Source organism: Typopeltis vanoorti, chromosome 9, assembly GCF_054136105.1.
Source record: "Typopeltis vanoorti isolate ZY-2024b chromosome 9, IOZ_Tvanoo_1.0, whole genome shotgun sequence".
In the NCBI taxonomy this organism is placed as follows: Eukaryota; Metazoa; Arthropoda; class Arachnida; order Uropygi; family Thelyphonidae; genus Typopeltis; species Typopeltis vanoorti.
In genome coordinates this window covers 53,738,032-53,753,503 of record NC_143557.1, presented here as the reverse complement: position 1 = coordinate 53,753,503, position 15,472 = coordinate 53,738,032, and the positions used below count along the sequence as shown (strand labels likewise).

The window sequence follows — 15,472 nt, the reverse complement described above, 5'->3', positions numbered from 1 at the left end:
CAGTGGCATATATTATCAAGCTAGTGTTCCTAGCTTGCTAATATATATGCATAATTTCTAGCTCGTGTTGTCTGTTCTGAATTACAAAACTCATTATCTTCCCATTTTCTAATTCATATTTATACATGTCAGAGTTATTTTCATGTGTTTACTGATCCTACTGGTGAGTATGTCTTCCACTTCCTGAGTAGTGGGGGGGGGGGGGTAGATACTTCCAGTTTCATGTGATCCTCAGAGTCAGAGAGGTCTTTGCTCACATTTCCACATCCCTCTCTCTCTTTCTCTCTCTCTTTCTCTCTCTCTTGCATTTCTTTAGGTTTTTTTTTTTTTTCTTCTTTTCTTCTATTTTTTTGCTTAGCTTCTCTTTTCTCGTGGTTGGCTGAAAATGATTGTTGTTGGTTTCAAGTTGCACTGTCTTGAACTTCACCTTCAAGTCTTTACTTGGTGCACTGTATTTTCAACTAGGGGATGACCGCTTGTAGCAGGAGACAACATTTCATGCTCTTTTTATGACTCTCTGAAAGATATATGTACAGTTTGCTTTATTTTACCTAAAATAACTTACGAGAAGGTGAGCTTTTTGATAGATCAAACGCTCTGGAAAAGTCTCATCATTATTAATAGGTGGTTGTGATTCTCTAATTGCTCCTACTCTTTCAGCGAATGTCCATTGCAGGCAATGTATTATATGGTGTTCTGCACTATTACATTTTTACAGGAGTTTTTTTGCATTGACTAGATATTTGCCCTATATCTGAGCATTTGTAGCACATTCACTGCCAAGGTGGACAGTAGAGCCACAGTCAAACATTGCTTCTGGACACCCAGATAGTTAATTAGAACTCTTGAAGTCCCTATAGTAACGGTGTTTGGTACTGGTGTTTAAATGTTGATTGTAAATGATTCACCTAAGTACGAATTTTGTTTGCAAAGTTTGTTTGGTTCTTCCTATGAGGTACAATTTATAATGTTGGAATTTCCCCATGTAGAAAAGATTTGTATCTGAATGGCATCTCCCAGATATTCCATTGGAAAACGCTCTATTCTGATGGTTTTAATCTGGCTCCCTACAATGATTGGTCTCACTATATTTCCCTGCATTTGCATACCTTATTTCTCATTTCAAGGTCATTTTTAATAATATTATTATCCATGCCACCATGGAGTCAAAAGACTCATCGTGGGTGGTCGTTTTTAGAAAACACAAAGTTTATCATACCACTCCTTGAATCCATTGACCGTTCCCGCTCCAACCACTCTCTCAGGCAATGCATTCCAAGGTTCAACCACCCTCCACGGAAAAAAGAAACCACTCCTCACCCTATTGTGCACAGCCTCCTTTCATAACTTCCAGGGATGGCCCCTTGTCATCACTTCTTCCCACCATTCCACTAAGTGAAAGAACTCTCCATTGTCTACCCTGTAACTGCCTCTCAACAGTTTAAAAGTCTCGATTATATCAACTCTCCTTCTTCTATCCACCAAACTCTGCAGTCCACATTCCCTCAGTCGATCCTCATAATTCATATTGTACAGTTCTGAAATCATCTTTGTTATCTGCCTCTGTACCCTTTCCGCAGTCAATTTATCCCCTTCAAATCCTGGGGACCAAATCTGAGAACAATAGTCTAAGTGTGGTCTGATCAGGGTCTTATACAACGGAATGATAACTCTTTTATCTCTGCAAGTCAGCATCCTTCTCAGTATTGCAGCAATCCTCTGATTTACCCTCACCACCTTTGCAATATGCTCCATGAATTTCAGTTTTCTATCAGTCATCATCCCCCAGATCTCTTGTCTCCCCTACCTCCTCCACTACAGCTCCTCCAATCGAATATGCATCCTCCCGTCGATTGATCCCAAACCTCAAGACTTTACATTTGGCTGGATTGAACTGAAACCCTGATTCATTTGCCCATCTGTCTAGTTTATTCAAATCCTCTTGCAGGGCTGCCACAACTGCACTATTACTGATAACCTTTCCCAGCTTCACATCATCCACAAACAACTGAATGTCCCCTTGCATTCCATTGACAATATCATTGATATAAAGGTTGAACAATACAGGTCACACTACTGAGCCCTGCAGAACCCCATTTGTAACCCTCTGCTTCCTTGAAACTGCCCCACCATACAACTCTCTAATACCTATCGGACAGCCAATCCTGAATCCAGCTGACCAATCTGACATCCAGACTCATGCTGCAACTTAATTATCAGCTTATCATGTGGCACCCTGTTAAACGCCTTTGCAAAATCCAAAAAAATGGCAGTATATGTCCTTCCCTCATCATCTGCTCTTGTCACTTTATTATAAAAGGCAACCATTTTATTAAAGGAAGAGCACCCCTTACAAATCCATGTTGATTCCCACAGATAACATTACCCTCATCTGCCCAGCGCTGTATATAGTCTCTCACTAATTTCTCCAAGACTTTAACAACTACTGATGACATACAAACTGGCCTATAATTAGACACTTCCAGTCTGCTACCTCCCTTATGCAATGGCACTATCTTACCTTCCTTCCATTCCCTGGGTAGCTTTCCTGCAGCCACACTTTTATTGAAAAGCCAGGTCAATAGAGCTGTCAGTTCTTTAGCACATTCTCTCAAAACCCATGGTGAAATACCATCCAGTCCAACAGCTTTACTGACATCCAGAGTACTCAGTATTGGAACACTCTCCTCTTGCACCTCTAAACCCTGAACCTGCCCTATCCCTCTAGTATGAAAACCTCCTCCAGGATGAAATACTCCAATAAACTGCTCATTGAACAACTCCCCTATGTTCTCTGCATCAGTCACTCCATTACCATTTTTATCCCGCAATATCATTCTTCCACAATTGTTTCTCTGCCTACTGGCTACATAGCTAAAAAATTCCCTAGGATTTTCTTTGGAGTTTAGTGCCAATCTCTTCTCATATTCCAGTTTTGCCTTCCTCACCATTCTGGTCACTCTCCTAGCCTGCATCTTATATTCTTCATGTATCTTTCCTCCACCACTCTCCTTATATCTCTTCCATAATCTCTTTTTCAATTGCAGTTCCTATTTGATAGCGTTTGTCATCGACTTTATACCAAACTGTGTCTGCTGCTTCACCCGTAGAATACAGCTTACTATTGCTGCTAACAAATAACCTTTAACAATTTTCCAAGCACTAATGATATCCTGGCCTTCCAATTCTGCCCTCCATGGAACTGCCCATAGTTGATACCTAAGACTATTATAATGACCCGCCTTATAATTCCACATATGTTCCCTTTTCTTTGATAAGGCATGTCTGTTCATCTTCCAAGTCAAAACCACATGGTCACTCTCTTCAACTGGTGGGAGAGATGTTCTGTCACTTATTATCAGCTCTTCTGATGCTATGACCAAATCCAAAACTCTTGAACCTCTTGTTCCTTGCTGCCGAAGACATCTGTCCCACAAGAAGTCCAGAAATTCTATCCCCTTCTTACTACTTGCATTTTCCTCTTCCCAGCTTATACTGCTGTATTTAAGATCTCCCATAACAGTCATTCTTCTTGCACTTGCCAAGCTCAACTGCCTAAACATCTCCTGGTCCCCACCCTCTGTGCTCCCTGGTTTATAGCAAAACTCCACTAAATATCCTGTCTTAGCCACTTCTACCTCACACCATATGCTTTCAAAACCATTTGTGTCACTGCCTTCCAAAGCCTCCGCTCTTAGAGGACATAAGTCATCACTTATCATAAGCAGTACTCCACCACCACGTTTTCCTTTCCTATCCTGTCAAAAAATGCTGTACCCTGCCACTTCAATTCTGGTTATTATATCATCCTCCAACAACCACGTCCCAGAGATCCAATAATCTTTGGCCAGGTTGATGCTATCAGCGCCACCAATTCATCTCCTTTATTTCGGATACTCCTTTAGAGTAGTCTAAGAAACATATTACCAGAGAGAGTCTGAATTCTTTATATTTTTCTATGATCTGTCTAAGGCAAAGGGTCTGATCTCTGGTGCTCTTACCTTTCCTAAAACCTGCTTGTTCCTCAGGCATCTCTGCCTCGACTTTGGCCTCAGTCCTATTTAGCATGATCTTCAATAAAATTTTGCTTGCATGAGATATTAAACTAATAATTCTATAGTTCTTTCATGCTATCATATCACCTTTTTTATGCAGTGGTGTGAAAACCGACTTCTTCTAGTCTCTAAGTCATGATCCCTCCCATATCCTTGTAATCAATGTATGAAACACTCTTATCCCTCCATTCCCTGTGGCCTTAATTAACTCTGCTGGGATTTTATCTGCACCTGGGGCCTTATTGCTGTTAAGCTGCTTAATTGCTCTTTCAATTTCATGCCTAAGTGGAGGAGGTTCCAAATCAAAATTTTCCCAAGGAGAGGGCTCTACATTTTCTTTATCCACTCTGCTGTGTAGTTCCTCGCAGTATTCTTTCCATCTGTTTTGGATTTCCAACTCTTCTGTTAGTAAAGCTGCATTCCTGTCTTCGATGACATTCAATTTGGGCTTAAACTTGTGCCTAAGTCAGAAACTAAATAAAACCTCCTTTTGTAATTGTGCCTCCCCATTTGGAACTCTATCTCTTCACATTTATTATTATAGAACTTTTCCTTGTCCTGCTTGATGGCTCTTCTGACTTCTCTGTGTAATCTCTTATATTCTTCAGTCCCAGTGTCTCTTTGTTTTTCCAACTGCCTTCTTTTGATTAGTTCCCATGTTGAATCTGATATCCATGGGTCTCTTGGTCTTCTTATTGGGCCGAGATACTTCTTTGCTGTATCCTGTATTATATTATTACCTTTATTCCTTCGTCAAGGTGATAATACAGGACATCATCAAAGCATTTCTGGTGAGTTCTCCTCATTGGTCTAAAAAGAATCATCCAACTGAGTTGATGTTTCTTCTGTGAATCCACTAGGAATTACTCTAACATCCAGTCTAGTGGGATGTGCCTGACCTGGAAGTTTTCAGAGTCTTACTTTGGCTCTTACTAGCTGGCGGTCTGTACCACAATCTACTCCACGACAAGTATGCACATCAAAGATGCTCTCACCGCTGGAGAGCCAGGATGTAATCAATCTGGTGCATTGACCTATCAATGTTAGATGTCCAAGTATAGGTCCGGCATGGGTGTTTCTGGAAGCAGGTATTGGTAATAACTAATCTGTTAGCACGGGCAAATTCCAACAGTCTTTCACAATGAATGTTATGTTCACCAAGACCAAACATGCCACACTCTGGCCTGACTCTCATACACTTTCTCACTTTTGCATTTAAGTCCCCTAAGATGTAAAGTATGTCTCTCCTTGGTAGGCAGTCCAAAACAGTTTGTAAGATTTTCATAGAATTCCTCACTCTCTTCTTCAGACCTATCCATGTGGGGTGCATAAACTACCACGATTGATACATTGGTAGGCTGAGCCTTAAGTCTAATAGAAAGTATCCTATCATTAATGGGATTATAATCAAGAAGGCTTCTTTCCTGAGCTGTCCTCAGTATCACAGCTCCCTTATGATGTTTTGAGTCACCACCTGAGTAAATCACTAGCTTACCATCCTGTCTTTTGAAGTGACCTTCTCCATTCCATCTGATCTCTGTAATTCCCAGGATGTCAATTTTATACCTATCCATCGCTTTACAGCCAATCTCAAGAGTACCCATCTGTAGACTCCGAACATTCCATGTGCTTATGTAAAATTCCCTACTAAGATTAATCTTATACCTTCTGTGTTGCTCATTCACAATATCACTGAACTTTTGATGGAGACTGTAATGTACTTCTCGAACAGGATCCTTTGCCTAAGCCCTGAATGTGGCTCTGATTATTCTGCGTGACAACCAATGCAACATGAGATGTGTTATGAGGCACAATGATATTAACATGTTGGAATGAAGTCGCTGCAAGAAGAAAGTGGTAGGGTTGCAGAGGCCCTTTCCACATAAGATGAGATGAGATGAAATAGCAAATAGGAAAGATTCACCCCTAGCCCTCAAATATTCTAATAGCATTGGGGAAAGGAGTTAGAAGAAAAGAACGAAGTAAAGAAAAAAGGGATGGGAGCAGTCTACAGATAATATAACAGATGTATATTACGTGAAGTAAGGCATGGTCCAGCATCAGGTACCTCGGTTTTGCCATGGCTGTACTCACTAAAGTGAGCCCTTGAGGTAATTTTATAAATAATGTGAGTAATTATGAATTATAATGAATACTGAGGATATAATTATAAACATGAATTTAGTTTTTTCCTGAAAAACTTGAGTTTCCGAAAATCCCTGTATATATCTTGCACTGCGATTTTTGAACTTTAATTTTAGGAAAAAGATATGAGTTATATTCGAATAAATACTGTACCTTCCAAGGATAAGGAACTGTACAACAGACACATTCTGAATTAAAGGCAAGTGATAAATATTTCTCAGAAGTAATTCAGAATCCACCGTGAAAGTTCATGAAATTGGAAATGCATTTGGACTGCTCAAGTAATATATTCCTGTTTGTTTGTGAGACCTTTTTTATGTCTTATTCGGTTAGTCGAAGGATAGATACATTAAAGCTAGTTATTATATGGCCATTATTTAGAGAACAGCATATTGGCACTGAAGTCAGTGCACTATCCCAGTATACGAATCTGGAATAATCTATCCAGTAAAAAGAGATAGAATTTTAATATATTGTGATTTCATTCCAACTTCTCTAAATATCGGTTTGGGCAAAAAAGGGGAATAACATGTGGGGCAAAGGCTCACACATACACTTATTATAGTAAAAAATAAAATTCTCACACGCTTAAATATAATCGCACAGATAATACGATAAATGTATGCAAGAATCAAATAATATATTAGGTTAGCAAATAAGTTCATTTGGTTTATGCGTTAGTACAAGTTTATGCCACTTCGCCTGTCGCTATTGTTGCGCTACCGCACAACGTTAGTGTGCAGTTGAAAGGTGACATTTCACATAAACCTTTCAGTGAATTTTCGTTTGGCCTACTTCAGTTGTGTGTGTGTAACATATTTTTAGAAATGGAAGGAAATTACGTGCATTACCAGCATATTTTGCTTTTTTATTTCAAAAAAGGCAAACGAACTGCAGAGGTCCATAAAAATTATGCAGCATATATGGGGATGGTGCCTTAACAGAACGCGTATGCCAAAAGTGGTTTGCCAAATTCCATTCTGGAATTTCGACGTCAGTGATGCGCCGGTCGCCTGACCAAGGTTGATTCGAATTATGAAGGATATCGTCGACAAAAATCTGTCATAAACAGTACAGGAGATTGCTGCATCTGAACATATCCCATACAAGCATTGAAAACCATTTGCACAAGCTGAGATATGTTTCAAAACTCAATGTTTGGGTGCTGCATGAACTGAGACCAATATGACCGCTCGCATATCCATCTGTGATTCACTGCAACGTCACCAAGAAAACGACCCATTTTTGAAGCGGATGATTACAGGAGATGAAAAATTGGTCGTGTACAATAACATGGTATGTAAAAGATCATGAAGGCACAAGAGCGAACCACCACAAACAACCTTGAAAGCGGGATTATACCAAAGAAGATCATGCTTTCTGTGGGGTGGGATTATAAAGGTGTTGTCCACTACGAGGTGTTACCTTCAGGCAGGATGATTGATTCAACTGTTTATTGCTCACAGTTAACGCGACTGGCCCATGCAGTTAGCACAAAACGTCCTGAATTGGCAAATCGGAAAGGAGTTGTCTTTCACGATGACAATGCCAGATCCCACACATCGTTAACAACCCGGAGTAAATTGTTACGTTTTGACTGTGATGTTTTGCCACATCCTCTGTATTCACTGGACCTGGCACTTTCCGATTACCACTTATTTCGATCGTTGCAGAATTCTCTGAACTGGAAAACCTTCACTAATGAGGAGGTTGTCAAAAGACACCTGGATCAGTTTTTCGGTCAATATATAATTGACTAGTGTGTATTATATATATTAAATAAAATGTGTTTCATTCCACTCTGAAAAACTGAACGAACTTATTTGCCAACCCAATAATATAATGAAATTTTAAAAGAATGGCTCAGCAAAATAAGGTGCGAGAGAGATAAAGTACTATAATATTTTAACAAAGTGTTTAGGATCCATTGACATTTATTATTATTATTATTATGTCACACCTCCAGGGAATCCAAAGACTCATCGAGGGAGGCACCTACTCTACAACTCTCCGTATCCACCAACTACCTTCATCATCTACATGAACGCCATCTACCGCTGACCATTACCACTATTTTCACAGACAATTACAAACATCCATGCCCACGGCAGGATTTGAACCCACATCCTTTTGGCTGGAGAGCAGATACGCCAACCACTCAGCCAACTAGGCCAGCAAAAAAAAAGGCTCAGAAAAGTTCCTCTAGTTGGCGACTAGACTTGAACTTAAGTCCATCTCGGTCAGTTTAGCATTAAGGAATGCAAATCCCACTTCCACTGAACTACACAGGCCCCTTGGCCTAGTGTTGATGTGTTGTGAATCAGGGCAGTGATTTCGTTCTGATGAAAGAAGTAAAAAAACTGTTCTAATTTTATATTATTTTCTAAGGATTTTTTTGTTTCTAAACATTCCGATATTTTTGTTTCTGTTTTTTCTTAACAGTGGTTTGAAAAAAAAATGAATTTTTGATTTTATAACAGTGGTTTGTTATCCTTAAAACTTGATGTCTCTCTCTCTCTGCTGAAGCATCTTGAGGGTCAGCTATTGAGAGAGTATACATGTAATGATAGAGCTGTGGCCTCACTTTCTTGGTATTCAGTATCACTAATATGTAACTCAGTACATTGTCAATAGTATGATGTCTTTTAGTCACACTGCAATCAGTAAACTCCTGGATATTTTATGGCCTAATGTTGATGTTTTGTGAGTCGAAGTAGATTTCCTTCTGATGAAAGAAGTAAAAAAACTGTTTCTAATTTTATATTATTTTCTAAGGATTTTTTGTTTCTCAGAAAAAGACCTAATATAGGGAAGTGGGATAAGACCTTTTGATTTCTTCTTCATCACTGGTTTATAAGAAGCCTTGAGATGTGACTCTTTGTGGTGCTCATTTCTGTACATCTACCAGTTTACTGCCTTATTAACTTCACACACACACACACACACACACACACACACACACACACACACACACACACACACACACACACACACACACACACATCAGTGATGTCGCTCGCCCATTTCGGTTGGGTGTGCTGTCGTATGCAACCCACTCTATAAAATTGACGTCATTTTGACCATATGATTGCATTGTTATCGATGTATGAAAGTTTAAGAGTGTATAGCACATCAGCATTCATCTTAATCTAGTGCAATTATAGAATAGCTTGTAATACTTTAATTTATCAATTAATTGCAACCAAATCTGCATAGAGTGGGAGAACAATGTGTTTGTTTTAAGATATATTAGAAAATAATCATGAAGGAGAATGCTATATTTGGTTGGTATGTTTGAATTACTCATATTCACACCTTTGAGTAATTCAAATATACCAACCAAATATAGCATTCTCCTTCATGATTATTTTCTAATATGACATGACTTATTAACAATGGTTCATAAGTCGTGTGAGAATGGGAAATGTAAAGAAAAAAATAAGTGTGAGTAGAAATATTTTAATTAATGGCAAACAAATTATCATCATCATCATCATTATTAATAATTAATATTTGTGATATGTGTGTCCTATAAGTTGCTGGGTAGAGTGAATAGCATATGATCCTATAAAGTCTAGACATGGATGAGAGAATTTATGATGGCATAATTCAAAAATAAACTTACAAGGAGAGGAAAAAAGATTTGTTTGCAAAGTATGAATAACTAACCATTAATGAACAGCCACTATATATATATTTAGTAGTTCAGTTAAAAACTATAGGGAAAGGCTAATCCAATGAACTAATCATGTTGATCAGACGATTCATTTTGGTATGGCAGAAATACATGTGATTTGATGGAGCACCAGATCATCTCATAAAATTTGTTGTGCATGTTATGTGTATTTCTCTGGTTTATGTATATTTTGCTTCGTTTTCTAAAAATTTTCTTTTGTTTATTGAGACTCAGTATACATTTTATGCAATAATAGGGTACATAATGTCCAATCATTGGAATTATCCACACTTTTGGGAATCCTACATTCATTAGTTTATTTATTTATTTATTTAGTGACAGTGACAATCACAGCCACTGATTTCTAGCTGCTATAGTCTCAGTGCTCACCTTCTGGGTGGGTTAAAACCACTGGAATGCTAAAAATTTGACCCACTGCACCATCTGCATCTGTTCAAAGGACTCAACAGTGTATGTATTTGTGACACACACCCAGGCTATTAAGGTGAATGCAATGCGATGCAATGCTTATTCCTCAAAAATAGTTCTCTTCATGAAGCATTAGCATATTGTGTGTCATTTTAGGAATCACACAAAGCCAGGAAACAATCATGGAATTCTTTAATGGAAATAAATGCAACAATATAATATCAATGATATTGCTATTCCATGGATGTGCACTGCACACCTAGCACACACACTCTGAATATTTACCCCTGACACACACACACACACACACACACACACACACGCACGCACGCGCACGCACACACACACACACACACACACACACACACACACGGTTTAATCAAAACACAAACAATAGAGGGGAAAAATTTGGAAGAGTTCACAGCATCAAACTCCCTACTCATAATAAACGACGACTGTAACACTCTATCATTTGAAAATAACAGAGGAAGCAGCTTCTTCAACCTAACACTGGCAAACAACACTATTTTACCCTGCGTTTCTGAATGGAAATATGAAGAACAGGAAAGCTGTTCTGACAATCGCATAATAAGTTGCATCATTAGTAACAAAAATTTAAATGGAATAGAAAACAAAAACCACCGCATTAACATCAAATACTTCACCAATAAAAACCAACCTAGAGAAATTTATAAAAGCATTAAAAAGAGAATTTTCACGTTTGATCTCAGAACATCACCTTGATGCGAACAGTGAAAAACAGCTCAGTTTAGACAAAAACCTAGCCATCTGGGCATCAGTACAAACCGATATAGATTTTCTTGCTTCTGCACTTTCATCAGGTCTGAAAAAATCCAGCAATCAAACACTCAGAACAACCAAGAAGTTAAACATCAATGGAAGAAAATCAGTACTGTGGTGGAACGATGAACTAACAGTCCTAAGAAAACGTGTCAACGCACTCAGACAACTATACCAAAGAACATACAATAACCAAAATTTAAGAGAGAGCAGAAGACAGAACTACTATAAAGCCAAATACAGCTATCAGTCCAAAATTACAAACGCGAAAACAGAATCATGAAAAAAATTTTGTACAGTTTCAACCATATCGAATCCTTGGAATTGCATATGTAAATTAGCAGCAAGCAAGAACAAGACAACATCTATTCTATCAACTATAAAGAAAACAGATGGCGCCTACATTAAAAACTGAGCAGAAACTGCAGCTATTATGATAGAGAAGTTTATTCCCGATGACGATGAATCAACAGATGAAGAAATTCACAAAACTTACAGACAAAGAATGGAAACAGATACATACTTTCCTGATGACGACTCGTTTGCAACTAATGAAATCAAGTCAATATTAAGATCAATGGATCCAAGAAAAACTCCTGGAGAAGGTGGAATAAGCAGCGACATACTCTTAACAGCGTTTCTCGAATTCATAACAACAGTTTACAACAAATGCCTAAAAAGAGGACGATTTCCTTCAATATGGAAACACTCAAAAATTATACCTATAATCAAACCAGGAAAAAGAAACATCCAATGAAATTAACAAATGCAGACTAATCAGCCTCATAAACGTTGCTGGCAAGGTACTAGAAAAACTTCTAATAAACCGAATAATGCACTACGTCTACTCAAGAAACTTATTAAGCAGTAATCAATACACATTCAGACCTCAGTCCAGCACAGTAGATGCAATTATGGAGGTGAAAGAGTTTGCAGAACACAGTCTGCAGCAAAAAAACGACGTACTACTGATCTCACTCGATGTACAAGGAACCTTTGACGCTGCGTGGTGGCCAGCCATAATCAATCAATTAATAGATTTAAAATGTCCTAAAAACTTACTCTACCTTACAAAAAATTATTTTTCAGGCAGAAGAGCAACTATGACACTAAAAACCACAACTGTAACGAAAAACGTCAAACAAGGCTGTCCGCAAGGCTCTTGCTGTGGGCCAGGTTTCTGGAACATCCAGTACGACTCACTTTTAAGACTTCCTATCACTGCTGTAACAAAAGTCATAGCCTTCGCTGTGATGATGCGATGATAATGATTCGGGGACGTGATGGCTTGCAGTTAGAAGTAACGGCCAACAAAGAACTCTTTAAAATTGCAGAGTGGGCACGCGAGAAGAAAGTGACCTTCAATAGCACCAAGTCTAAAGTGCTCCACATCTCATGAAAAAAATCAAAACAATCTGTAACAGTCTTCCTAAACGGAGAAGTTCTCGGTGTAGCTAGTGAGCTAAAATACCTAGGAATAACAATAGACGAAAAATTCACCTTCAATAAGTACATCTCATATGTTGCCGAAAAAAGCTTACAAATAATAAACCTCCTAGCTAAGTCGGCAAGGATTAAGTGGGGATTAGACCAACGAGCACGGAAAACAATATATACCAGTGCTATACTACCACTGATATCTTATGCTGCACCTGCCTGGAAACATACACTAAAATCAAAGATAAACCGACAAAAACTAAACAGAGTTCAACGCCTTATAGCCATACGCATAATCAAAGGATACAGGACCATATCTTACGAGGCAGCTTGCGTTATTGCAGCTCTAACACCGATCTTCCTGAAAACACAAGAATTATCTCTTATATGTGAAGTCGCTTCCGGAAGATCTATCGAAAGTTACAACATTGATCCAGATAGCTACGAACATCCGCTTCACTACAGTAAGTGGCCTCACCCAGCAAAGAAAACAAATATTAAGGAGAAGGAAAGTTCTGAAAGTGATGAATTCGAAATATACACTGACGGAAGCAAAACCGAAAGGAACATCGGTTGTTCTTTCACTGCATACAACAGACAGTCCATAATACAAGAACACTGCTTTAGACTACATCCTCTCTGTTCCCACAACCAAGCAGAACAATTTGCTATACTTCAGTCACATATCTCCAGGAATTAGAACTCAACACCTCTCATCAAAAGACAGCAACAATTTACAGTGATAGTAGAAGCACTATAGACAGCATAAAAAACCAGAATAACCATATTGCATTAATAGAACAGACAAGAAATTTGGTTCGAAATCTCACTCTAGAGGGATGGGAAATCAAGTTCTGCTGGGTGAACGTGCATACTGGAATAGCAGAAAACGAGAGCGGATCAGTTGGCTAAAGAAGTGCTAGAAACGAACAGCTAGAAACCAGTTATCAGAAATTCCCAAAATCTGCTATAAAAACACTTGCAGAAGAGAAAAGCCTAGACATGTGGAAAGAAGAATGGAAAACATTAAAAAACGGATCAGCGACAAAAGAATTCTTTCCTAGCATCAGAAGCAGACTCCGATTGAAAAAACACATCATTTCTCCAGGTTTAACTACACTACTAATGGGACATGAAAAACTAAGACACTATCTACACAGATTCCATATCCTGGAATCGCCATCATGCATCTGCAATCAACACCATCAACAGACTGTTGACCACATACTCTACAACCGACAGCTATTGGACTTCATCCGGATGCCCCTAATACAACACATCATCACTTCCGGAGACAAGTGGCCACTATCAAAACAGAGACTTATCGAACAGTATTATGTGAATTATACTGTATATATGTATATAGTGTTAATATATGTATATAAAAATATAAATGTAAATATGAAAATGGATACAAAAATATAAACAGAAATGTTATTCAGTACTTGTAAGCTACATGTAATATAAGCATTGTAATGCAATGGAGCATGTAGGAATAAATTGCCTCCTGGTAGGGTTTCTATTTGGGAGGGGGTAAAAAACAAAAAAAAAATGCACACACGTACGTATGTGCATACATATGTCTATGGGCCATGGAATGCATCACTGATAGGGTGGCAAAAATGCTGATGATCAATATGTTTAAGGATTGGTACGATAAACTTTGTGTTGTCTAAAAAGGGACCAACCATAATGAGTACTGTGACTCCATGTAGATCCTTAACGGTAATAATAATAATACACTGCAAGATTCTGACTATAGAGAACAGTCCAAATTGCCAGAAGTTGTAAATCATGTAGGTATTGATTAGTAAAACTAATTAATTTTACTAATTTTATCATGAAATCATCAGAATTTTAATTTGTCTCATGATGATTGATTCAGTCATTTTCATATACTGTAATATTCTCCTGAATTTGACTTATTTTAAGCACTATAGTTTAAAGATGCCAAGGAATTATATTATTGGTTTAATCCATTATCCAAGTGTAAATAAGCAAAGTTTGCACCTGAAGTAACTGAGGACTGTGTAACTCATGTATAGAAACTGATGACTTCACACCACTTGCCTTAGTATCCCATAATGCAAAGCACATATCCTTGTGGACATGTATATTGCTATGCATTATGGGAAGGATCACTACCCAAGCTCAGTCCTGAAGTTACTTCAGGCACAAACTTTGTTTGCTTACACTTGGATAATGGATCATGATTTTTACCACTTCATAATTATTAAGGCATGTATCTCAATGACTTTCTGTCGTTTATATTTCAGAGTATAATGTATCAGTTTTTATAACAAATCAAATGACCTCAGATCCCGGTGCAACAATGACGTAAGTTTCATTTAATTTTATGTTAATTTTATTTCATTAAATTTATTAATTCATTCATTTCATTCAACTAATTCAATTGAAATAAGTTCTATTAAATTAAACTGAGGGGCAATTTTAAGAAGATTATTGTTTTAAGAGATCTCCAGAAAAATAAGCAAATTTTTGTTTAATATGTGGAGATATTTTATAGATTTAAATTAAATTTAGTTTTGTGGTAGTTGGAATTTGATATGCAGTGTTTAGTTGAGTTTGGGTTATTTTGTTAGGTTCATTTGTGTGTAGTCTTTATTCATTGTGATCTGAGACAAAATGGTGGTAATATTGAGCATGAATGACAGTAAGAAAGCAATGTGAGACTTCAAGGCTGAGTTGGTGAAAAATGAGACAAGAAATTTAGAATGCCCATTGAAAGTAGAATATTCGTGGATATGAATGCAAGGATGCAGAAGAAGTGAGTGGAAGATGACTGAGTGAAAAAAGTAAAAAATTGTGAGTGGCATTGTATGGCGATTCTCTTATTAGAGAGGTGTGGCAAAAAAAGAAGGGCAGAGGAGCAATGAGCAGAATGATTGATTTGGATATAAGGAGTAAG

At 37.8% G+C, this 15,472-nt stretch overlaps 1 protein-coding gene across 1 annotated transcript in view; it reads left to right on the top strand.

Annotated features, from left to right (window-relative positions):
- The window catches only part of LOC150103052 (meiotic recombination protein DMC1 homolog), a 320,619-nt gene that overhangs the window by 232,455 nt on the left and 72,692 nt on the right, over nt 1-15,472 (top strand). Inside the window, exon 12 of the mRNA XM_090397700.1 lies at nt 14,820-14,880. Coding sequence (XP_090253826.1) covers nt 14,820-14,880 — 61 coding nt within the window. The remainder of the gene's footprint in view (nt 1-14,819; nt 14,881-15,472) is intronic.